This window comes from Misgurnus anguillicaudatus, chromosome 2 (genome assembly GCF_027580225.2).
Source record: "Misgurnus anguillicaudatus chromosome 2, ASM2758022v2, whole genome shotgun sequence".
Taxonomy (NCBI): domain Eukaryota; kingdom Metazoa; phylum Chordata; class Actinopteri; order Cypriniformes; family Cobitidae; genus Misgurnus; species Misgurnus anguillicaudatus.
In genome coordinates, this window is record NC_073338.2 from 30344467 (window position 1) to 30371685 (window position 27219).

General features: G+C 34.9%; 1 protein-coding gene across 2 annotated transcripts; it reads left to right on the forward strand.

Annotated features, from left to right (window-relative positions):
- Positions 1-151: 151 nt before the first annotated feature.
- On the forward strand, positions 152-26266 carry agfg1b (ArfGAP with FG repeats 1b). 2 transcript variants are annotated; one of them, XM_055202469.2, is made up of 12 exons: positions 152-488; positions 16795-16888; positions 16969-17084; positions 18995-19139; positions 19305-19461; positions 19686-19802; positions 22571-22712; positions 22833-22915; positions 23062-23157; positions 23268-23420; positions 23699-23781; positions 25400-26266. In XM_055202469.2, the coding sequence occupies exons 1-12, from the start codon at positions 322-324 to the stop codon at positions 25457-25459; spliced, it is 1413 nt and encodes a 470-aa protein (XP_055058444.2). In that variant the 5' UTR covers positions 152-321; the 3' UTR covers positions 25460-26266. The 2 variants fall into 2 exon arrangements, with proteins under 2 accessions (XP_055058444.2, XP_055058446.2); XM_055202471.2 differs by lacking the exon at positions 19686-19802.
- The last annotated feature ends 953 nt before the right edge of the window (positions 26267-27219 follow it).

Here is a 27219-nt window from a genome sequence, read left to right on the forward strand (position 1 = left end):
TTCAATAAAAGGGTAAAACCAAGATAAAATCGCTTTGCCATAGGCTACTTGTTGTGCTCTTGTTCACAGCTAAAAAATAATATTTTATTAACGGTATGGATTTTTCTCGTTACGTTCTCCAGAGCAATAGGTGGCAGTATTGACATCTATAGCCTGTAGCGCCATATATATTAAGTCACGTGAAGAACAGGACGTTTATGGCTATTCCTGGCAGTCCTATGTGGACCGATTTTCCAGCTCCGCCGGACGTGTTAATGCACTAGATTAACCCATAACTTACAATACTACCTGCCCAACAGCCGACAGCTTTGTTATTTAGTGATGGCGGCGAGTGCCAAACGAAAACAGGAGGAGAAACACCTGAAGATGCTTCGGGAGATGACCAGCCTGCCTCCTAATAGGAAATGCTTTGATTGCGATCAACGCGGCCCGACCTACGCCAATATGACAGTGGGCTCGTTTGTGTGCACCACCTGCTCCGGAATACTGTAAGTTCATAACCTCATATTTAAACAGATGGTACAAGAGCTTGTTATTTTTCCTCCTTGTACAGTCTGTATGGGCAGATGCCTACTAACCCCTCCCATCTGACACCCCCGTCAAGTGAGCCGTCATCTGCAAATGCATGGTCAAGCCAGCCGCAGCCTAAACTGTGTTGCACGTCACTTAGTAAAATTACGGTACGGATACTTACAGCGGCCAAAAAACGGACATAGACCAACGCGATCCGACTTCGCGCGCGCGCCGAAAGAATTGACGGCCGCATGACGTCAAAGTACCGCGAGAGCGGGTCGAGAAATAATACGGAGGCTAATTTCGACTCGCTCTCGCGGTGTTTGACGTCATCCGCCTGTCATTTTTTTTGCTATTTAATCGGTTCATTTACCCAATAACAAGATAAACGTATTAACAACTTATTTTATATTACACATTACAAAACCATTGTCTAATCACAGTATGAGACTTTTCCCTTTCAATTGTTGACAAAAATATTGTTTTTTTTTTAAGTGTTTCCAAATGTATTGTAACATTAATTTCTTGTTCATTACTTTAATTCATTACTTTGCCTACAGGATTTATCTATTAACAAGATCTTCTTCAGGATGACCCCACTCTGTTTGTTACTTATCAAAATAAATTACAGCAGATTAACAAAGAAAACTGTACACAAAGACTGTCCACAATACATGAACATGCATTCATTTTTGCCCTGGTATTATTCAAAATTCTTAACGTGTAACAAGAACATTTTAAGAATATCTTTTTTAGGATGACCCACACTATGTTCATGTCACTTTTCAAACTGTTTCACTGGACATTTATAAAGAAATCTATAGGCAAAGTCTGTCAACTATACATCAACATGTTGCATTTTTACATTGCTATGATTAAAAATCCTTAACGTGTAACAACAATATTTTAAGAATATCTTCTTTAGGATGACCCAAACTCTGTTCATGTCACTTTTCAAACTGTTTCACTGGACATTTATAAAGAAATCTATAGGCAAAGTCTGTCAACCATACATCAACATGCAGCATTTTTACATTGCTATTATTCAAAATCCTTAACGTGTAACAACAACATTTCAGGAATATCTTCTTTAGGATGACCCACACTCTGTTCATGTCAATTTTCAAACTGTTTCACTGGACATTTATAAAGAAAACTATAGGCAAAGTCTGTCAACCATACATCAACATGTTGCATTTTTACATTGCTATGATTAAAAATCCTTAACGTGTAACAACAACATTTTAATAATATCTTATTTTGGATGACCCACACTCTGTTCATGTCACTTTTCAAACTGTTTCACTGGACATTTATAAAGAAATCTATAGGCAAAGTCTGTCAACCATACATCAACATGTAGCATTTTTACATTGCTATGAGTCAAAATCCTTAACGTGTAACAACAACATTTTAATAATATCTTCTTTAGGATGACCCACACTCTGTTCATGTCACTTTTCAAACTGTTTCACTGGACATTTATAAAGAAATCTATAGGCAAAGTCTGTCAACCATACATCAACCATACATCAACATGTAGCATTTTAACATTGCTATTATTCAAAATCCTTAACGTGTAACAACAACATTTTAATAATATCTTATTTTGGATGACCCACACTCTGTTCATGTCACTTTTCAAACTGTTTCACTGGACATTTATAAAGAAATCTATAGGCAAAGTCTGTCAACCATACATCAACATGTAGCATTTTTACATTGCTATGAGTCAAAATCCTTAACGTGTAACAACAACATTTTAATAATATCTTCTTTAGGATGACCCACACTCTGTTCATGTCACTTTTCAAAGTGTTTCACTGGACATTTATAAAGAAATCTATAGGCAAAGTCTGTCAACCATACATCAACCATACATCAACATGTAGCATTTTTACATCGCTATGATTCAAAATCCTTAACGTGTAACAACAACATTTTAATAATATCTTCTTTAGGATGACCCAAACTCTGTTCATGTCACTTTTCAAACTGTTTCACTGGACATTTATAAAGAAATCTATAGGCAAAGTCTGTCAACCATACATCAACATGTAGCATTTTTACATTGCTATGAGTCAAAATCCTTAACGTGTAACAACAACATTTTAATAATATCTTCTTTAGGATGACCCAAACTCTGTTCATGTCACTTTTCAAACTGTTTCACTGGACATTTATAAAGAAATCTATAGGCAAAGTCTGTCAACCATACATCAACATGTAGCATTTTTACATTGCTATGAGTCAAAATCCTTAACGTGTAACAACAACATTTTAATAATATCTTCTTTAGGATGACCCACACTCTGTTCATGTCACTTTTCAAACTGTTTCACTGGACATTTATAAAGAAATCTATAGGCAAAGTCTGTCAACCATACATCAACCATACATCAACATGCAGCATTTTTACATTGCTATTATTCAAAATCCTTAACGTGTAACAACAACATTTTAATAATATCTTCTTTAGGATGACCCACACTCTGTTCATGTCACTTTTCAAACTGTTTCACTGGACTTTTATAAAGAAATCTATAGGCAAAGTCTGTCAACCATACATCAACATGCAGCATTTTTACATTGCTATTATTCAAAATCCTTAACGTGTAACAACAACATTTTAATAATATCTTCTTTAGGATGACCCACACTCTGTTCATGTCACTTTTCAAACTGTTTCACTGGACATTTATAAAGAAATCTATAGGCAAAGTCTGTCAACCATACATCAACATGTAGCATTTTTACATTGCTATGATTCAAAATCCTTAACATGTAACAACAACATTTTAATAATATCTTATTTTGGATGACCCAAACTCTGTTCATGTCACTTTTCAAACTGTTTCACTGGACTTTTATAAAGAAATCTATAGGCAACGTCTGTCAACCATACATCAACATGTAGCATTTTTACATTGCTATGAGTCAAAATCCTTAACGTGTAACAACAACATTTTAATAATATCTTCTTTAGGATGACCCACACTCTGTTCATGTCACTTTTCAAACTGTTTCACTGGACATTTATAAAGAAATCTATAGGCAAAGTCTGTCAACCATACATCAACATGTAGCATTTTTACATTGCTATGAGTCAAAATCCTTAACGTGTAACAACAACATTTTAATAATATCTTCTTTAGGATGACCCACACTCTGTTCATGTCACTTTTCAAACTGTTTCACTGGACATTTATAAAGAAATCTATAGGCAAAGTCTGTCAACCATACATCAACATGTAGCATTTTTACATTGCTATGAGTCAAAATCCTTAACGTGTAACAACAACATTTTAATAATATCTTCTTTAGGATGACCCACACTCTGTTCATGTCACTTTTCAAACTGTTTCACTGGACATTTATAAAGAAATCTATAGGCAAAGTCTGTCAACCATACATCAACCATACATCAACATGCAGCATTTTAACATTGCTATTATTCAAAATCCTTAACGTGTAACAACATTATTTCAGGAATATCTTCTTTAGGATGACCCACACTCTCTTCATGTCACTTTTCAAACTGTTTCACTGGACATTTATAAAGAAATCTATAGGCAAAGTCTGTCAACCATACATCAACCATACATCAACATGTAGCATTTTTACATTGCTATGATTCAAAATCCTTAACATGTAACAACAACATTTTAATAATATCTTATTTTGGATGACCCACACTCTGTTCATGTCACTTTTCAAACTGTTTCACTGGACATTTATAAAGAAATCTATAGGCAAAGTCTGTCAACCATACATCAACATGTAGCATTTTTACATTGCTATGAGTCAAAATCCTTAACGTGTAACAACAACATTTTAATAATATCTTCTTTAGGATGACCAACACTCTGTTCATGTCACTTTTCAAACTGTTTCACTGGACATTTATAAAGAAATCTATAGGCAAAGTCTGTCAACCATACATCAACATGTAGCATTTTTACATTGCTATAATTCAAAATCCTTAACGTGTAACAACAACATTTTAATAATATCTTCTTTAGGATGACCCAAACTCTGTTCATGTCACTTTTCAAACTGTTTCACTGGACATTTATAAAGAAATCTATAGGCAAAGTCTGTCAACCATACATCAACATGTAGCATTTTTACATTGCTATGATTCAAAATCCTTAAAGTGTAACAACAACGTTTTAAGAATATCTTCTTTAGGATGACCCAAACTCTGTTCATGTCACTTTTCAAACTGTTTCACTGGACTTTTATAAAGAAATCTATAGGCAAAGTCTGTCAACCATACATCAACATGTAGCATTTTTACATTGCTATGATTCAAAATCCTTAAAGTGTAACAACAACGTTTTAAGAATATCTTCTTTAGGATGACCCAAACTCTGTTCATGTCACTTTTCAAACTGTTTCACTGGACTTTTATAAAGAAATCTATAGGCAAAGTCTGTCAACCATATATCAACATGTAGCATTTTTACATTGCTATGAGTCAAAATCCTTAACGTGTAACAACAACATTTTAATAATATCTTCTTTAGGATGACCCACACTCTGTTCATGTCACTTTTCAAACTGTTTCACTGGACATTTATAAAGAAATCTATAGGCAAAGTCTGTCAACCATACATCAACATGTAGCATTTTTACATTGCTATGATTCAAAATCCTTAACATGTAACAACAACATTTTAATAATATCTTATTTTGGATGACCCAAACTCTGTTCATGTCACTTTTCAAACTGTTTCACTGGACTTTTATAAAGAAATCTATAGGCAACGTCTGTCAACCATACATCAACATGTAGCATTTTTACATTGCTATGAGTCAAAATCCTTAACGTGTAACAACAACATTTTAATAATATCTTCTTTAGGATGACCCACACTCTGTTCATGTCACTTTTCAAACTGTTTCACTGGACATTTATAAAGAAATCTATAGGCAAAGTCTGTCAACCATACATCAACATGTAGCATTTTTACATTGCTATGATTCAAAATCCTTAACATGTAACAACAACATTTTAATAATATCTTATTTTGGATGACCCAAACTCTGTTCATGTCACTTTTCAAACTGTTTCACTGGACTTTTATAAAGAAATCTATAGGCAACGTCTGTCAACCATACATCAACATGTAGCATTTTTACATTGCTATGAGTCAAAATCCTTAACGTGTAACAACAACATTTTAATAATATCTTCTTTAGGATGACCCACACTCTGTTCATGTCACTTTTCAAACTGTTTCACTGGACATTTATAAAGAAATCTATAGGCAAAGTCTGTCAACCATACATCAACATGTAGCATTTTTACATTGCTATGAGTCAAAATCCTTAACGTGTAACAACAACATTTTAATAATATCTTCTTTAGGATGACCCACACTCTGTTCATGTCACTTTTCAAACTGTTTCACTGGACATTTATAAAGAAATCTATAGGCAAAGTCTGTCAACCATACATCAACATGTAGCATTTTTACATTGCTATGAGTCAAAATCCTTAACGTGTAACAACAACATTTTAATAATATCTTCTTTAGGATGACCCACACTCTGTTCATGTCACTTTTCAAACTGTTTCACTGGACATTTATAAAGAAATCTATAGGCAAAGTCTGTCAACCATACATCAACCATACATCAACATGTAGCATTTTATCATTGCTATTATTCAAAATCCTTAACGTGTAACAACAACATTTCAGGAATATCTTCTTTAGGATGACCCAAACTCTCTTCATGTCACTTTTCAAACTGTTTCACTGGACATTTATAAAGAAATCTATAGGCAAAGTCTGTCAACCATACATCAACCATACATCAACATGTAGCATTTTTACATTGCTATGATTCAAAATCCTTAACATGTAACAACAACATTTTAATAATATCTTATTTTGGATGACCCACACTCTGTTCATGTCACTTTTCAAACTGTTTCACTGGACATTTATAAAGAAATCTATAGGCAAAGTCTGTCAACCATACATCAACATGTAGCATTTTTACATTGCTATGAGTCAAAATCCTTAACGTGTAACAACAACATTTTAATAATATCTTCTTTAGGATGACCAACACTCTGTTCATGTCACTTTTCAAACTGTTTCACTGGACATTTATAAAGAAATCTATAGGCAAAGTCTGTCAACCATACATCAACATGTAGCATTTTTACATTGCTATAATTCAAAATCCTTAACGTGTAACAACAACATTTTAATAATATCTTCTTTAGGATGACCCAAACTCTGTTCATGTCACTTTTCAAACTGTTTCACTGGACATTTATAAAGAAATCTATAGGCAAAGTCTGTCAACCATACATCAACATGTAGCATTTTTACATTGCTATGATTCAAAATCCTTAAAGTGTAACAACAACGTTTTAAGAATATCTTCTTTAGGATGACCCAAACTCTGTTCATGTCACTTTTCAAACTGTTTCACTGGACTTTTATAAAGAAATCTATAGGCAAAGTCTGTCAACCATACATCAACATGTAGCATTTTTACATTGCTATGATTCAAAATCCTTAAAGTGTAACAACAACGTTTTAAGAATATCTTCTTTAGGATGACCCAAACTCTGTTCATGTCACTTTTCAAACTGTTTCACTGGACTTTTATAAAGAAATCTATAGGCAAAGTCTGTCAACCATATATCAACATGTAGCATTTTTACATTGCTATGAGTCAAAATCCTTAACGTGTAACAACAACATTTTAATAATATCTTCTTTAGGATGACCCACACTCTGTTCATGTCACTTTTCAAACTGTTTCACTGGACATTTATAAAGAAATCTATAGGCAAAGTCTGTCAACCATACATCAACATGTAGCATTTTTACATTGCTATAATTCAAAATCCTTAACGTATAACAACAACGTTTTAAGAATATCTTCTTTAGGATGACCCAAACTCTGTTCATGTCACTTTTCAAACTGTTTCACTGGACTTTTATAAAGATAAACTATAACATATAAAGAAAACTAAAGGCAAAATCTGTCAAATATACATCAACAATACATCAACATTTAGTAATTAGTTCATTGTGCAAGTAATGCAAAATTGGTGACCATCTGTTACTGTAAGCATGAAGCATGTATTCTATTGTTTTTTTTTAATGTAAAAAGAATTGATAAATTCCTGTCAAGTGAATCCTGAAATTTGGATTTTACACAAATTTTGACATTTACACTGTACTCTAAAACATATTTCTAAATCACAATGTGTGTAATTTGAAGAAATACAGTTTTTCTGAATTGCTAAAACACTAAACCCCAATCTCTGAACCAAATTCATAGTGGCCTAAACACATCTGTCAAATCATGCACTCTTTTTGCAAAATTCTAAACACAAACTTCTCACTAAAACACACATTTCACATGGCAATGCACTTGTTTTATAAATGCTAAACACAGGCAGGCAAAAGTTGAACACAACTACAACACAGTTATTATCATCGAATAAACACAACAACTCAAAATTCTACACACTTTTATCTAATGGTATTTTTTTTTACCAATTGTGTGGATTGGAAACAGTCTGAGAGGCAGATGAAGAGTATAAGGTAGAACAGGACACCAGAGACGATGCAATTGGCAAAATTTGCAGTTGGAATGCTGACTTTTCACAAAATACAAGTGCTGCTTACAGTAATATTGAAAACTTCATTTACTTGCAGTACTTACAGTAAAGTATTCACTATATTCACTGAACTAAACTTGTGATTACAGTAATATAGATTTTTAAGTGTGTTGTTACAATGTACAATAAACATGTATTTTTCTGTAAGCAGATCTCCTGGTTGTTGTGTTTTCCATTTTTTAAGGTAGTGTCTAATGGCTGCTTTGTAGTGTTTTATAGATTTATGTGTGTATGATTTGAAAGCTAAGTTTGATTTTGAGTACAAGTGAAATGGTTTTGAAGGAATTGTTTGATTTTGCTGGAAGAGTCAAGGGTTCTGTAAATTTTGTTTGAAATTGGGATTTGTGTTTAAGGTTTTGAGAAAATGAGTGATGGTTTCAAAAAATGTGTTTTAGCATTTCAGAAGAACTGTAATGTGAAAATGTACAGAAATAATGTGAAAATGTAAATTCATCTACAGTTTACATCCAAAAATATTGACACATATAATTGTGTAAACTAGTTATATTGACAACATGGGTAAACATTTTGAATGTCTTGTTCATGAACAATGACATAGACTAGCAAATTTGATGATGTAAAAATGTACTTTTGAGAGATGAAATGAGGATTTTGAACAAACTTTTGCAGGACATCCATGATACTTACTACAGTATACAACAGTGAACTGGCTTATATTGGTTGTGTCACATTATTTGAAACTGGTTCAATCCATTTTGAGTGGTTGTGTTTACAGTAATTAATGGCATGTGTGCTTGTGTTTAGCAGTATGCATGATATGTGTATTAGAGTGCAGAATGTGTTTTGAGAATGAATATGGGTGTGAAGTGTTGCTAAAAAGTCTAAGTGAGATCTGCAAAATGTGGTTCATGATGTGAAATGGTGTAAGGTATTGACAACAGACTGTACAATTAGATAAATCAGTTCATGCAACTGAGAACTTTGTTCAGCCAATGGGTTTTAGTGTTTTAGCAAATGAGAAAAACTGTAAGAGACATATGCTGTTTTCTTAAAGCTGACTTTAATGGTAATTGCATGAAAGACATTTAGTAATCCCAAAAAATAGCGGACATGTAAGATTAGCGTTGTCACATTAGATTAAGGTAAAGTCCATTAGCTACACAGGTAAAGATGCAGAAATATAGACTATAATATATATCTAACGGCATATTTGTATAAATGTAGTTTGAGCTGCTGTCAAAATACAAGTATAAATGATATCAATAGCATTCTAATAAAGTTGCATGCGATTTTGTTGTTGTTTTTTAACTAAAAGGGGCACAACAGTAAAAGTCCGCTTAGGGCAACCATTTGACCAGCAGCGGCCCTGTGTGTATGTATGTAAAATTCTTGTATGTGTAGGCCTGGAGAGTCCCTACTCCTGCCATCAAATCTAGGTGCCTCTGTCCGCAGGATTTTCATAGCGATACACAGCAAGTAGCTGTTCTTGTTACACGTTAAGAATTTTGAATAATAGCAGGGCAAAAATGCTGCATGTTGATGTATGGTTGACAGACTTTGCCTATAGATTTCTTTATAAATGTCCAGTGAAACAGTTTGAAAAGTGACATGAACAGAGTGTGGGTCATCCTAAAGAAGATATTATTAAAATGTTGTTGTTACACGTTAAGGATTTTGACTCATAGCAATGTAAAAATGCTACATGTTGATGTATGGTTGACAGACTTTGCCTATAGATTTCTTTATAAATGTCCAGTGAAACAGTTTGAAAAGTGACATGAACAGAGTGTGGGTCATCCAAAATAAGATATTTTTAAAATGTTGTTGTTACACGTTAAGGATTTTGACTCATAGCAATGTAAAAATGCTACATGTTGATGTATGGTTGACAGACTTTGCCTATAGATTTCTTTATAAAAGTCCAGTGAAACAGTTTGAAAAGTGACATGAACAGAGTGTGGGTCATCCAAAATAAGATATTATTAAAATGTTGTTGTTACACGTTAAGGATTTTGAATCATAGCAATGTAAAAATGCTACATGTTGATGTATGGTTGACAGACTTTGCCTATAGATTTCTTTATAAATGTCCAGTGAAACAGTTCGAAAAGTGACATGAAGAGAGTTTGGGTCATCCTAAAGAAGATATTCCTGAAATGTTGTTGTTACACGTTAAGGATTTTGAATAATAGCAATGATAAAATGCTACATGTTGATGTATGGTTGATGTATGGTTGACAGACTTTGCCTATAGATTTCTTTATAAATGTCAAGTGAAACAGTTTGAAAAGTGACATGAACAGAGTGTGGGTCATCCAAAATAAGATATTATTAAAATGTTGTTGTTACACGTTAAGGATTTTGAATAATAGCAATGATAAAATGCTACATGTTGATGTATGGTTGATGTATGGTTGACAGACTTTGCCTATAGATTTCTTTATAAATGTCAAGTGAAACAGTTTGAAAAGTGACATGAACAGAGTGTGGGTCATCCAAAATAAGATATTATTAAAATGTTGTTGTTACACGTTAAGGATTTTGAATAATAGCAATGTAAAAATGCTACATGTTGATGTATGGTTGACAGACTTTGCCTATAGATTTCTTTATAAATGTCAAGTGAAACAGTTTGAAAAGTGACATGAACAGAGTGTGGGTCATCCAAAATAAGATATTATTAAAATGTTGTTGTTACACGTTAAGGATTTTGAATAATAGCAATGATAAAATGCTACATGTTGATGTATGGTTGATGTATGGTTGACAGACTTTGCCTATAGATTTCTTTATAAATGTCAAGTGAAACAGTTCGAAAAGTGACATGAACAGAGTGTGGGTCATCCTAAAGAAGATATTATTAAAATGTTGTTGTTACACGTTAAGGATTTTGAATAATAGCAATGTAAAAATGCTACATGTTGATGTATGGTTGACAGACTTTGCCTATAGATTTCTTTATAAATGTCAAGTGAAACAGTTTGAAAAGTGACATGAACAGAGTGTGGGTCATCCAAAATAAGATATTATTAAAATGTTGTTGTTACACGTTAAGGATTTTGACTCATAGCAATGTAAAAATGCTACATGTTGATGTATGGTTGACAGACTTTGCCTATAGATTTCTTTATAAATGTCCAGTGAAACAGTTTGAAAAGTGACATGAACAGAGTGTGGGTCATCCTAAAGAAGATATTATTAAAATGTTGTTGTTACACGTTAAGTAGGGATGGGCAATATAAACGATATGCAATATAAACGATAGAAAATTGGCATACGATAGAGATTTTAAATCTATTGCACTATCGCGATAATGCGTGTTGATGACACAATCTACCCGCGAACTTTAGAGCCACGAGCTGCAGCCGAATAAACATGGATGAAAGCGTCAGCGAAACAGAGGAACTCGTGAAAAAGACTGATGCAACATCTATTTTTTGGATTTAAGCCATAAGTTGTATAAGTTAACTGCTGCTCCACGTGCGAAATTGGCATTATGGTCTAGTAATTGTGAAACATGCAGTATATATATAAAGTGTTTAAAGTGTTTAGTGTTATAAAAATAATTAACTGTGTTTTTTATCAGATAGATCTTGTCGGCTTTATCATTTTTAAAAAGTAGATCACCACACAAAAAAGTCTGGACACCCCTGCTGTAGAGTGTGTCAGGCAAAAGTTCCAGCTAAGAGTGGTAACAAGACTAATCTGGCCATAACGGTTTAATTTTACTTACTTTTTTAGCAGTTTGGCTTTTGTAAGGGTCTATATAACCTGTTCTGAAACGAGTCTATTGAAATTATTATATCGCAATACATATCGCTATCGCAAGAGCCTGCAATGTATAACGCAATATGGATTTTAGGCCATATCGCCCATCCCTAACGTTAAGGATTTTGACTCATAGCAATGTAAAAATGCTACATGTTGATGTATGGTTGACAGACTTTGCCTATAGATTTCTTTATAAATGTCCAGTGAAACAGTTTGAAAAGTGACATGAACAGAGTGTGGGTCATCCAAAATAAGATATTTTTAAAATGTTGTTGTTACACGTTAAGGATTTTGACTCATAGCAATGTAAAAATGCTACATGTTGATGTATGGTTGACAGACTTTGCCTATAGATTTCTTTATAAATGTCCAGTGAAACAGTCCGAAAAGCGACACGAACAGAGCGCGGGCCATCCCAAAGAAGATATTATTAAAATGTTGTTGTTACACGTTAAGGATTTTGACTCATAGCAATGTAAAAATGCTACATGTTGATGTATGGTTGACAGACTTTGCCTATAGATTTCTTTATAAATGTCCAGTGAAACAGTTTGAAAAGTGACATGAACAGAGTGTGGGTCATCCAAAATAAGATATTTTTAAAATGTTGTTGTTACACGTTAAGGATTTTGACTCATAGCAATGTAAAAATGCTACATGTTGATGTATGGTTGACAGACTTTGCCTATAGATTTCTTTATAAAAGTCCAGTGAAACAGTTTGAAAAGTGACATGAACAGAGTGTGGGTCATCCAAAATAAGATATTATTAAAATGTTGTTGTTACACGTTAAGGATTTTGAATCATAGCAATGTAAAAATGCAACATGTTGATGCATGGTTGACAGACTTTGCCCATAGATCTCTCCACAAATGTCCAGTGAAACAGCCCGAAAAGTGACATGAAGAGAGTTTGGGTCATCCTAAAGAAGATATTCCTGAAATGTTGTTGTTACACGTTAAGGATTTTGAATAATAGCAATGATAAAATGCTACATGTTGATGTATGGTTGATGTATGGTTCACAGACTTTGCCTATAGATTTCTTTATAAATGTCAAGTGAAACAGTTTGAAAAGTGACATGAACAGAGTGTGGGTCATCCAAAATAAGATATTATTAAAATGTTGTTGTTACACGTTAAGGATTTTGAATAATAGCAATGTTAAAATGCTACATGTTGATGTATGGTTGACAGACTTTGCCTATAGATTTCTTTATACATGTCCAGTGAAACAGTTTGAAAAGTGACATGAAGAGAGTGTGGGTCATCCAAAATAAGATATTATTAAAATGTTGTTGTTACACGTTAAGGATTTTGAATAATAGCAATGATAAAATGCTACATGTTGATGTATGGTTGATGTATGGTTGACAGACTTTGCCTATAGATTTCTTTATAAATGTCAAGTGAAACAGTTCGAAAAGTGACATGAACAGAGTGTGGGTCATCCTAAAGAAGATATTATTAAAATGTTGTTGTTACACGTTAAGGATTTTGAATAATAGCAATGTAAAAATGCTACATGTTGATGTATGGTTGACAGACTTTGCCTATAGATTTCTTTATAAATGTCAAGTGAAACAGTTTGAAAAGTGACATGAACAGAGTGTGGGTCATCCAAAATAAGATATTATTAAAATGTTGTTGTTACACGTTAAGGATTTTGAATAATAGCAATGATAAAATGCTACATGTTGATGTATGGTTGATGTATGGTTGACAGACTTTGCCTATAGATTTCTTTATAAATGTCAAGTGAAACAGTTCGAAAAGTGACATGAACAGAGTGTGGGTCATCCTAAAGAAGATATTATTAAAATGTTGTTGTTACACGTTAAGGATTTTGAATAATAGCAATGTAAAAATGCTACATGTTGATGTATGGTTGACAGACTTTGCCTATAGATTTCTTTATAAATGTCAAGTGAAACAGTTTGAAAAGTGACATGAACAGAGTGTGGGTCATCCAAAATAAGATATTATTAAAATGTTGTTGTTACACGTTAAGGATTTTGAATCATAGCAATGTAAAAATGCAACATGTTGATGTATAGTTGACAGACTTTGCCTATAGATTTCTTTATACATGTCCAGTGAAACAGTTTGAAAAGTGACATGAACAGAGTGTGGGTCATCCAAAATAAGATATTATTAAAATGTTGTTGTTACACGTTAAGGATTTTGAATCATAGAAATGTAAAAATGCAACATGTTGATGTATAGTTGACAGACTTTGCCTATAGATTTCTTTATAGGTGTCCAGTGAGACAGTTTGGGGGGTGACATGAACAGAGTGTGGGTCATCCTAAGGGAGATGTTCCTGAAGTGTTGTTGTTACACGTTGGGGATTTTGACTCATAGCAATGTAAAAATGCTACATGTTGATGTATGGTTGACGGACTTTGCCTATGGATTTCTTTATAAATGTCCAGTGAAACGGTTTGAAAAGTGACATGAACAGAGTGTGGGTCATCCTAAAGAAGATATTATTAAAATGTTGTTGTTACACGTTAAGGATTTTGAATAATAGCAATGTAAAAATGCTACATGTTGATGTATGGTTGACAGACTTTGCCTATAGATTTCTTTATAAATGTCAAGTGAAACAGTTTGAAAAGTGACATGAAGAGAGTGTGGGTCATCCAAAATAAGATATTATTAAAATGTTGTTGTTACACGTTAAGGATTTTGAATCATAGCAATGTAAAAATGCAACATGTTGATGTATAGTTGACAGACTTTGCCTATAGATTTCTTTATACATGTCCAGTGAAACAGTTTGAAAAGTGACATGAAGAGAGTGTGGGTCATCCAAAATAAGATATTATTAAAATGTTGTTGTTACACGTTAAGGATTTTGAATCATAGCAATGTAAAAATGCTACATGTTGATGTATGGTTGACAGACTTTGCCTATAGATTTCTTTATAAATGTCCAGTGAAACAGTTTGAAAAGTGACATGAACAGATTGTGGGTCATCCTAAAGAAGATATTCCTGAAATGTTGTTGTTACACGTTAAAGGGATACTTCACCGATTTAGCATTCAGCTTTGTATCTGTAGAAACCCGGCAGTATTACTGAATGACCATGTTTCCCTCCATCATTTCCCCCTGAGAGGAGAGATATCTGCATTTTGGTTCTGCAAAAAAGTCCTCCGATGATGCAAAAATCGTCATATTACATCATCGGAGGACTTTTTTGCAGAACCAAAATGCAGATATCTCTCCTCTCAGGGGGAAATGAGGGAGGGAAACATGGTCATTCAGTAATACTGCCGGGTTTCTACAGATACAAAGCTGAATGCTAAATCGTTGAAGTATCCCTTTAAGGATTTTGACTCATAGCAATGTAAAAATGCTACATGTTGATGTATGGTTGACAGACTTTGCCTATAGATTTCTTTATAAATGTCCAGTGAAACGGTTTGAAAAGTGACATGAAGAGAGTCTGGGTCATCCTAAAGAAGATATTCCTGAAATGTTGTTGTTACACATTAAGGATTTTGAATTATAGCAATGTAAAAATGCTGCATGTTGATGTATGGTTGATGTATAGTTGACAGACTTTGCCTATAGATTTCTTTATAAATGTCCAGTGAAACAGGTTGAAAAGTGACATGAACAGAGTGTGGGTCATCCTAAAGAAGATATTCCTGAAATGTTTTTGTTACACATAAAGGATTTTGAATCATAGCTATGTAAAAATGCAACATGTTGATGTATGGTTGACAGAATTTGCCTATAGATTTCTTTATAAATGTCCAGTGAAACAGTTTGAAAAGTGACATGAAGAGAGTTTGGGTCATCCTAAAGAAGATATTCCTGAAATGTTGTTGTTACACATTAAGGATTTTGAATCATAGCGATGTAAAAATGCTACATGTTGATGTATGGTTGACAGACTTTGCCTATAGTTCTCTTTATAAATGTCCAGTGAAACAGTTTGAAAAGTGACATGAACAGAGTGTGGGTCATCATGAAGAAGATCCTGTTAATAGATAAACTAAACCCTGTAGGCAAAGCAAGAAATTAATGTTACAAAACATTTGGAAACATTTTAAAAAAACTATATTTTTGTCAACAATTGAAAGTGAAATGTCTCATACTGTGATTAGACAATTTTTTTGTAATGTGTAATATAAAATACGCTGTAAATACGTTTATCTTGTTATTGGGTAAATGAACCGATAAAATAGCAAAAAAATGACAGGCGGATGACGTCAAACACCGCGAGAGCAAGTCGAAATTAGCCTCCGTAATATTTCTCGAGCCGCTCTCGCGGTACTTTGACGTCATGCGTTCGTCAAATCTTTCGGCGCGAGCGCGAAGTCGAATCGCGTAGGTCTATGACAGTTTTCTGGCCGCTGCAAGTATCCGTACCGTAATGTTACAAAATGACGTGCATCACAATTTAGGCGCCGGCTGGCTTGACCATGCATTTGCAGATGACGGCTCACTTGACGGGGGTCATCTGACGGATCATCTGCAGAATCTCTCCCAGTTGCTTCTGTAACATCATCATAACATCTGTTTATAAAAGTCTCACAAAATTCAAAAGCAGAATAGCCCTACCTCATTCTTGTTTTAAAATAAGACTAGGGAATTGGTGCTATGCCTTTTTATGATTCTTATAGTACGTTGCAGGGTTGCAGTAAGTAAAGTAACGTTACCTTTATCAGTAAGTTGTGACACACCCATGTCCAAACATTACAGCTGCTTATGCATACAAAGATTATGCAAGATATTCAATGCTGAATGTGATGACTCAGTGGTGATCTTAAACCTCTTAGGGTTTAGTTTAGTTATGATGCCCCTCCTCAGTTTTACAGCACTCGTTCTCATCTAATGGTAAGAATGGGGTGTTTAATGTCATTTCTTTTGTATTTTAGACGAGGACTCAACCCTCCACACAGAGTGAAGTCTATCTCTATGACAACTTTCACTCAACAGGAAATCGAGTTCTTGCAAAAACACAACAATGAGGTACTTTACACACTTTACATTAGGTAGGTAGACCAACAAACATATTGAGGTTTCTCTAAGTAGTCTGTTTTTGTGCTTAGGTTTGCAAACATATCTGGCTTGGGTTGTATGATGACAAGAGTTCTGTGATCCCAGATTTTCGCGAACCTCAGAAAGTCAAAGAGTTTCTTCAGGAGAAGTATGAAAAGAAAAGATGGTGAGTTTCTGCTTTGATCCACGCTCCCTTTCTGCAGTGTTTTGTTTGTGTGTGCATCTGTAACGTTTTGCTTTGTACTGATATACTTCACTTTAATAAATATTAATTTACTCAATTGTTCCAAACTTATAATTTACTGGTTATGCTGAACACAAAGAAAGATTATTTTGAAGAATGTTTGTGGCAGAGCAGATCAGGGGCTCCATTGACTTCCATAGTAGGAAAAAATAATACTATTGAAGTGAATGGTGCCCCTGGTCTGTTTGGTTACTAACATTCTTCAGCATAACAAAGTTATTTATACAGGTTGGAAACAATTTGAGGGTGAGTAATGTACTAATATATATATATATATATTAGTACAGGCCAAAAGTTTGGACACACTTGACTAAAATGTTAACTATGATCTTAAAAATCATTTAAGCTGAAGGTGTATGGTTTAATGCTTAAAATTACTTTTGTAGACAAAAATATACCCGTGCCAAACAGATTAATTTTTGTTGTTAGAAAACTAAAATTTTATTTTAAAGTATAATTTTTAAAATAGATGACTTACACTGAATATTGAAGAAAAAGCAGCCAATAAGAGCCCAGATTAAATATGAACTCCTTGTATACTCTTTAAAATTCATCCTAAATTGAACATTTAAGAAGCTTCTTAAAAAAATGACATGCATATGGTTCAGCAATTTCTAGGCAAAGGGTGACTGCACTTCAAATAATAAAATATTACAGAGTTTATTTTGGATGCTTTTAGCCACCAACATAATTTCCAAAGTTGCATTTGTGTTATGCCATAGTTTGGATGAGTTTATTATTATTATTATGTTATATGGAAAAATGTATAAATAAAGAACGAGTGAGTGTGTCCAAACTTTTGGCCTGTACTGTATATATGTACTGTACTGTATATGTATGTATATATGTCTTAAAATACAACAACATTGGCGTCGTGGCCGCATTACCTCCATGGGTGTGCATTATTTTCAAATAATTCAACGGCCCATTGTCAGTTATTCTATACTTATTACACGGCTCTCTGGAATGGTTGATTCTGATTGGTCAGTTGAGACATTTGCAGGTTCGTTCTTTTCAAATAATAATGCTCCAAAGTAATAACGCATAGCCGGACTACTTGTATGTTTAAAATCCCTCCGCGCCAACAAAGATTACTGTTTGGCGCCATCTTGTGACAAACACTGGACAACCACAATTAAGAATGGAACATTCTGACATTAAACAGTGGATAGAAGAACGAACAACAACAAGACACAGAGAGCTTACTGAGACTGATCTTGACAAAATAGGGCATGACAGCTACGAAGCCAACACCAAAAAAAAACAGAATGGGCATTAAAACTTCTCAAAGACTGGCTAAAACAGAAAAAAATGGAGACAGGCAAGTATGAAGCAGAGGATCTTAATAAGGTATTACGATCATTTTATGCCTCTGTGCAAAGTTTCGCGGAAGGATAAAAATGTTAATTTAAAACAAATATGCCAATAAAATGTTTAAAATTCATATTCATGTCCAGGTTTTTTTCTTATGTGGCAAGTAGCCGTGTAATAAGCGGGATAATGTAGAGGCAGCCGGTAGTTATTGGGAAATAAGCCCCTTCAGTGTGATACAAGACCCTCCCCTAACCCTGATCACACTGTTGGGGCTTATTTCTCAATAACTATCGGCTGCCTCTACATTATCCCTTACATATAAAACTGTTTAGCTTGTTGCCCTGAAACCTAAGAAAGGATACATATTTTCCACAGGTTCACTCAGGAGTATTTAATGGTTTTTTTAAAGTATCAGGTTTCTTTTTAAGATTAAGAAAAGTTCTATTGTAAACATTACTTAAAGAGGCTGTCCTGTGTTGTTGTTTTATAACATACATTTCTGTTACTGTCATTTGCAGGTATGTTCCCCCAGAGCAAGCTAAGGTGTTAGCTACTGTCCAGGCCTCAATATCTGGTTCATCTGCTAGCAGCACCAGTAGCACCCCTGAAGTTCTTCCCCAACCTCTCAAAACCCTTCATCTTACCAAGACCCCAACTAACCAGGTAATTCACTGGTTCACCAGGGTCTTTTCCAACAAGATCTGTCTTTGTTTAATCATTCACAATCTCCAAAAGTAGTAGGTTGTGCCACAGTCTTCTTGATCAGTTCCTCCACTGCCATTTGCTTTGTTTTTCCTGCTGGTGACCATTTCCATATTTCTCTCTCAGTCCCCAGTGACCAGTCGGGCTCAGGCCCAGTCGGCAGGGCAGGAGAAAAAATTTGACCTCCTGTCTGATTTGGGTGGAGACATTTTTGCTGCCCCTCCAGCTCAAACTGCCAGTTCTTCAAACTTTGCTAATTTTGCACATTTCAACCGGCCCTCAGGTAAGTTCAGATCAAATACCAGCACTGAGACTTCTGTGTCAACTGTACTTCTGTGATTAGTGTGCATGATGTTTGTACCTGCACCATGTAAGCTTTGTGTGTGTCTATTATTGTGCTGTTGGTTACTTTTCCATATGTCATTACCACAATTTCAGGCAGTCACTTTCATTTTCCTCATCTATGTTTTTTATCAACTACCTTTGTTCACCCTGTGCCATCTGTAGCACAAAATAATTCCACCACAGATTTTGCCAACTTTGATTCCTTTGGAAACGCCAGTGCACCTTCACATTTTGGCACGTCACCCCCCTCAAAGCCTTCCATTCAGCAACCCCACACAGGTACCACACCCTGCCGATAAGGCCATCCATTGTGTGCTACATTACATTCACATTTCCTGCCATGGTTTTTGTAAAATGTCAGAACTTTAAAGGTACTTCGACTGTAAAGACTTAATGTATGCTTTACTACTTTATGCCTTCTATTAAAGGAATATTCCATTTTCTTAGGGGAAAAATCCAGATGGTTTGCTCGCCACCATGTCATCCGGGATGTTGGTGTCTTTCTTTGTTCGGTCGAGAAGAAATTATGTTTTTTGAGGGAGGCATTCCAGGGTTTTTCTCATTTTGATGGACTTTGATGGAGCCCAACACTTAACACTTAACTCAACACTTAACAGTTTTTTTCAACGGAGTTTCTAGGGTCTATGAACGACCCCAAACGAGGCATAAGGGTCTTATCTAGCGAAACGATTGTCATTTTTGACAAGAAAAATAAAAAATATGCTCTTTTAAACCACAACTTTTCGTCTAGGTCCAGTACAGCGCGATCTAACGTAAATGCGTAGTGACTTAGGGAGGTCACATGTTACATATATAAAACGCAAATTTGCGGACCATTGTAAACAATAAACTGACACAAAGACATTAATTAGTATCAGTTGACATACAACAACGTCGGAACGGTCCTCTTTCAACGCACTTGTAAACACTGGGGCGGAGTTTCGCATTCGTCCTCTGTGACCTCTTGACGTCATGACGTATTGTGTGGGGTCACGCTGGTGCACCACGACCGGACCTAGATGAGAAGTTGTGGTTTAAAAGTGGATATTTTTTTATTTTTTTGTCAAAAACGACAATCGTTTCACTAGATAAGACCCTTATGCCTCGTTTGGGATCGTTTAGAGTCCCTTGAAACTCCGTTGAAAAAAACTGTTACGTGTCGAGTTAAGTGTTGGTGTCCATTAAAGTCCATCAAAATGAGAAAAATCCTGGAATGTTTTCCTCAAAAAACATAGTTTCTTCTCGACTGAACGGGGAGGGACATCGGCATTTTGGATGACGTGGTGGTGAGTAAATTATCTGGATTTTTCTTTTAAGAAAATTGAATATTCCTTTAACAAACGTTAATAAAACACATTAAATATTTTCATTAAGGGGGCCATGGCATGAAATTCTGACTTTTTCCATGTTTAAGTGCTATAATTGGGTTCCAAGTGCTTCTGTCAACCTAGAAAATGTGAAAAAGATCAAACCAGTAACTTAGCTTTGGTAAACCATTCTCTGCAAGCACATAAAAAATTAGGTCATTGAAATTTGGCTCTCCTTATGATGTCATAAGGAGATCTTATTATAACAATACTGCCCCTTATTCTGCACTATCCAACCACAGCACTGCCATTTAGTGCAGAGAGAAAGAAAAAATAATTGACAGCACAATTGAGTTTGAATTGCAACAAACCACCATCATTGTGATCAGTGTTTGCACTTCATTCGCTCATTTACATTTAAAAGGACACACCCAAAACGGCACATTTTTGCACAAACCTACAATGTGGCAATTTTAACACGCTATAATAAATGATCTATATCGTATTTTGAGCTAAAACTTTACATATGTGCTCTGGGGACACCAAAGATTTATTTTACATTTTAAACAATTATTGTGACATGTCCCCTTTAATTTATAAAATCCCAATATGTAATACTCATTTTAACCTATGGAGGCCGCCATTATCTGGTCATTTACATTTTGATAATCTTTCTTCAATTGTTTGTGTTACTCTCTGATTTAAAGAGGACATTTCACAAGACTTTTTTTTAACTTGTAAAATAAATCTTTGGTCTCTCTCTCTCTCTGTCTCTCTCTGCACACTAAATGGCAGTGCCATGGTTGGATAGTTTAGGTAAAAAAATCCCCTTTTGACATCACAAGGGGAGCTAAATTTCAGTTACCTATTTTTTCATATGCTTGCAGAGAATGGTTTACCAAAACCAAGTTACTGGGTTGTTCTCTTTCTTATTTTCTAGGTTGATAGAAGCACTACCCAATTATAGCACAAAAGTCCGATTTTCACGATATGTCCCCTTTAAAATCTTGCCTGAAGTAGTGGGTCATTCGGAAACCATTTTCGCCTACTATTAATTCGAACATATACTACTTGTCTACTGATTTTTGTCTACTATATAGTATGGAAGTAGGCGATTTCGGACACAGTAATGTTCTTGTTTTCTCAAAGGGATAGTTCACTTTAAAATTAAAATTCTGTCATCATTTACTCGTCCTCATGTTGTTCTAAACCTGTATGATTTTTTTTTCTGATGAACACAAAAGAGGATGTTCTGAAAATGATGGTAAACACACAGCAGAGAATGACCATTGACTACCATAGTACAAAAAAATATTTTGGAAGTATTGTGATAAATGATGAAGAAAATATTTTGATACATGATGGTAAGCACACAGTTGACAGTACCCATTAAATGCCATCATATTTTTTTATTCCTACTATGGAGGTCTGTGGTCACTCTCTGCTGTGTGTTTACCATCATTTCTCAAAATATCTTCTTTTGTGTTCATCAGAAAAAAAAAATTCATGCAGGTTTACAACAACATGAGGATGAACTAAAGTGAACTATCCCTTTATTGGCATGCAGTTGTCAAGTCCACATACCGCCACCTACTGTCATTGTGCATTCATGTCTTTTCATCTACTGTTTGATATCATTTTACAAACAACTGATGAAAGACTCGATTATCATATTTACCTCCATTGTGTTAATCTAACATTGTGTTTTCATCGTCCCATGTGTTTGTGATGTTGATTCAGGAGGTGGCATGTCAGTTCCTCCACTGCCTAGTATGGCCCCACCCCAGGGCGGTATGTCAAAAGAGGACCGTTATGCTGCCCTGGCTGAGCTTGACAGTGCTCTTAGTTTCTCAACTTCAAGCGGAGGTCCAGGGCCACAAGGGTGAGAAATTACTTTAGTTCCTACATACAGTGCAGGGATCTTCCTGTAACTGTCCTTGCTTTTTAAACTCTATGTTTATGTATATCTTTTTATCTGTGCATCCATTACTCTGGAATGCAGAAATGTGTTTGGAGGTGTGCCAGCAGCTGCTGCTCCCCCTCCAAATCAGCCCGGACTACCCAACATGCAACAGGGTTTTGCAGGTACTCTAGATTATGTCATTTTAGCAAAGTTATAAAAAAAATCCAAATTAATTTTTTACTCTCTTTATTAGAATACAAATGGAAAATACAGGGAATATACACAAAATCTCAAAACAGACAGGCTTATAACATTTTTTTCTGTACAGCTGCTCCTTCCACAAACCCATTTGTAGCTGCTGGGATGGTTCAGGAGCCGGTATCCACAAATCCATTCCAAACCAACGGAAGAGCATCTGCCGCAGGTAAAGCGTAGCCTCGGTCAGATCAGCATGCTTGTTATGTGTCTGTCCATTTAAGGAATGAGCAGATGAAACATGCTACTCCTACTCTGGTCTCCCTTTATTTACACTAGCCTCATTTGGCACTGGCTCCATGAGCATGCCAGCTGGCTTTGGGAACACAACCAGTTACTGCCTGCCAACCAGTTTTAGTGGGACCTTCCAGCAGCAATTCCCTGGCCAAGGTCCCTTTCCCCCACCTGCAGCCTACCACCAACAGCCCAATGGTATGTGAGACTATAATTTGTGTCTTTGTGAGTGTATGTTGACCCAAGACCCCAGTGGCTTATGCCTTTCTTTCTTTAATGCATAATTTTAAGTCATGAAAAAAGGCTTTGTGTGGATTGTGTCTAGCATCTCTTCTTTTGCTTTGTGCTTTGATCTGTTTTCATGTTGCATGTGTTGGAGTAGCAGGTTCAGTGCTTTAGCAGTAAGGCCAGTGTTTAACACGTGTTAAGGTAATACACCGGCTGCATGGGCTTGTTTCTTTTATGGTGCTTTTCAGGTGGTTTTCCTACCTATGGACAGGCCAAACCTATGGGCACATATGGTCAGACTGGACCTGGGATCTCCAGCAACCCGTTTATGGTATGAAAATCAGTGGCTATAAAATGAATATATATATATATATATATATATATATATATATATATATATATATATATATATTAGATTAAGATTTTCATAATTACATTCAGAGTTAAATTTCACTTCATATTTTTAAATGTCACTTTGTCACACATTTAAAATGATAAAAATCTCATTGCATTTGGATTAATGGGAGTCTGACTCTTAAAGGGATACTCCACTTTTTTTTTGAAAATATGCTTATTTTCCAGCTCCCCTAGAGTTAAACACTTGATTTTTACTGTTTTGGATCCATTCAGCCGATCTCCGGGTTAGGCGGTGCCACTTTTAGCATAGCTTGGCATAATCCATTAAATCTGATTAGACCATTAGCATCGCGCTAAAAAATAACCAGAGTTTCAATATTTTTCCTATTTAAAACCTGAGTTTTCTGTAGTTACATCGTGTATTAAGACCGACAGAAAATTAAAAGTTGCGGCATGTTATAGCAGCAGAAGTCCTTGATTTTTTTTTTTGCCTAGAAAATCACAACTTTTAATTTTCCGTCGGTCTTAGTACACGATGTAACTACAGAAGAGTCAAGTTTTAAATAGGAAAAATATTGAAACTCTTTGGTTATTTTTTTTGCGCGATGCTAATGGTCAAATCAGATTCAATTGATTATGCTAAGCTATGCTAAAAGTGGTACTGCCAGACCCAGAGATCAGCTGAATGGATCCTCGCATATGCGTAAAAACGTCTTCTAGCTTTAATAGTTTCACATGTTTTGTACTTCCTTCTGTTGGCCGTTTATTAAAGGATTAGTCCATTTTCTTTAAAAAAATCCAGATAATTTACTCACCACCATGTCATCCAAAATGTTGATGTCTTTCTTTGTTCAGTCCAGAAGAAATTATGTTTTTTGAGGAAAACATTTCAGGATTTTTCTCATTTTAATGGACCCCAACACTTAACAGTTTTTGTGCAGTTTAAAATTGCAGTTTCAACAGAGTTTCAAAGGACTCTGGGCGATCCCAGGCGAGGCATGGGGATCTTGTCTAGTGAAACGATTGCCATTTTTGACAAGAAAAATTAAAATATGCACTTTTAAACCACAACTTCTCGTCTATCTCCGGTCATGTGACGCGCCCGCGCGACCTCACGTAATTGCGTAATGCCGTGGAAAGGTGTTACATATATGAAATGCACATTTGCAGACCATTTTAAACAATAAACTGACACAAAGACATTAATTAGTATCATTCGACATACAACAGCGTCGGAACGGTCCTCTTTCTCCACACTGGGGCGTAGTTTCGCATACGTCCTCCGTGACCTCTTGACGTCATGACCTATTACGTTTAATTTTCTTGTCAAAAATGACAGTCGTTTCGCTGGGTAAGACCCTTGTGCCTCGTTTGAGATCGTTTAGAGTCTGTTGAAACTGCAATTTTAAACTGCATTAGGGCTGTTGTGTGTTGGGGTCCATTAAAGTCCATTTAAAATGAGAAAAATCCTGGAATGTTTTCCTCAAAAAACATAATTTCTTCTCGACTGGACCAATGGACCAATCCTTTAATTCTACCATGGTTTATTCTTCACAATAATACTTACATTGTCTTTGGTTGTCTTCTTTTAGGGTGGAGGCCCGGCAGGACCATACCAAACAGGAGGTTCTTCCACAAACCCTTTTCTCTAAAGCGCTTTTTTACGCCACATCTCATGCACACATTCCGCATCACCAATGCTCTAAAACATAATGTCTTCAAGAATCTGAAAGTCTTCAGATTTTGTATTCACTGCACTGGGTCTTTGACATTTCTAGAGAAAGAGCTGTGAATATGCAGATGATGGTTCTCTCCAAACCGCCTGTATGTTCTTTTGGACAAATATTGTTGGAATCGAAGCGAAACTCCACGATTGTCCTTCCTCATTTATGCCTTTGACTCAATAAGTAATGTTTTATGCCTAGAAAGTAAGCTACTTGTGCATATCAGCATTTGTAATCCTTTTAAAAACATGTTATTCGCAAAGAGAAACTGTGACAGTGCAGCAGAACAAAATGTCGTCTAGAGGACGCTGTTATTAGCTGTCCAAACAACCAAGTTTGTGTTTACCGCCTGCTATAGCAAAAAATGTTTTGTTCTGTTGAGGTGAAAACAAATTGTAAGGAATATAAACAACTTTTCGCCTCAAGGAGGTAAGGAACACATGGTTTGGATTAAAACCTCACACCTGTTGTAAGGCAAAGGAGTTCAGCACAGGAGCGTATGTAGATCAAGCAGGTGTCCACAGCACAACAAGACTGAATTAGATTTAAGTGGTACAGAACGCTTTTCTATGATATGCCCTTGGAGTCTATAACTGCAAAATGGCAGGTCTGACCTGCAGTGTTCTCATCAGTGGATTTTGGACCACATCAAGTTACCATTACAGGTATACAAGTTAATGTGTACATATATAAATATATGTATAAAATATTAAATGATTTTTAACTACTGTGTTACATGTGTCTCTCTTTTGTTTTCTTTATGTGGATTCTGCTAAAATATATACATGTATATTATTCATGTCAACATCTCTCATTTTAATAATATCACTGACCCTGCATGTGAAAGTCCATCAAGTCATATTGTTATGTAATTTTTCTGTTTTCTGCATAAAATCATCTTACATAATGTAAACATAAATTTTTTTATACTTATTGAGTAAAGGCCATAACAAAGATTGAAATCAAACTTTGATATTCCTAATCTTATAATTTGATTAAGACGTTTAACTGAATTTTTACAGACAGGGTCACATTTTATTACAAAGTGTGCTTAAAATAGGAATAGTAAATTAGCCCATGTAAAATCTGAATAAGTTCATTATATCTTAAAAACATGAAACAAATGAACCAAATAATTTCTACATGCTCAGTACCACTGCTTGTGCTCATTCATTTATAGAAAGCACTTATGTTTGCATGAGCGGTCATTTAAATGTGCTTTAATTGATAAACAGTTTCCTATAATTAAAAAGTATATCTACATTTATTAATAATTAGAAGAATATGCTAAGCATGTTTTTTGAACAAATGCAAATCAAAGGTTTCTTTTTCCACATGAATTAATTCTGTATCATATTTACTTTAAAGCTAACATGTGTTTACTTTTGCAGTAGGCTTACACAAAACTGCATAAAATATTGTTATGCAGGAGTACAAAACTTGGTAATTTTATCCATTTTAACTATGTATATGTGATACATCTCTTAAGAACTATTTTTAGTACTTAGTTTACCTGGTATCTGTTGTAAAACTATAGTATAGTACTAGACTGTTTATCCATAACTAAGCAAAATCACACAGTTTGTCTTCATGTCAAAGACATTCCTCTTACGAAAATTAAACATTTTTGCTTAAATGCTTTTTGGTGTAGTAATTACTATTGGCATGGTTTTACTAGTTACCATGGT

Bases quoted from the DNA above. Each gene is read 5' to 3' on its own strand.
- agfg1b (XM_055202469.2), top strand. From the start codon at position 322: ATGGCGGCGAGTGCCAAACGAAAACAGGAGGAGAAACACCTGAAGATG. The intron at 19,140-19,304 runs GTAATTCACTGG...TTTCTCTCTCAG, and splicing joins CCAAGACCCCAACTAACCAG to TCCCCAGTGACCAGTCGGGC. The intron at 23,421-23,698 runs GTATGTGAGACT...GGTGCTTTTCAG, and splicing joins CTACCACCAACAGCCCAATG to GTGGTTTTCCTACCTATGGA.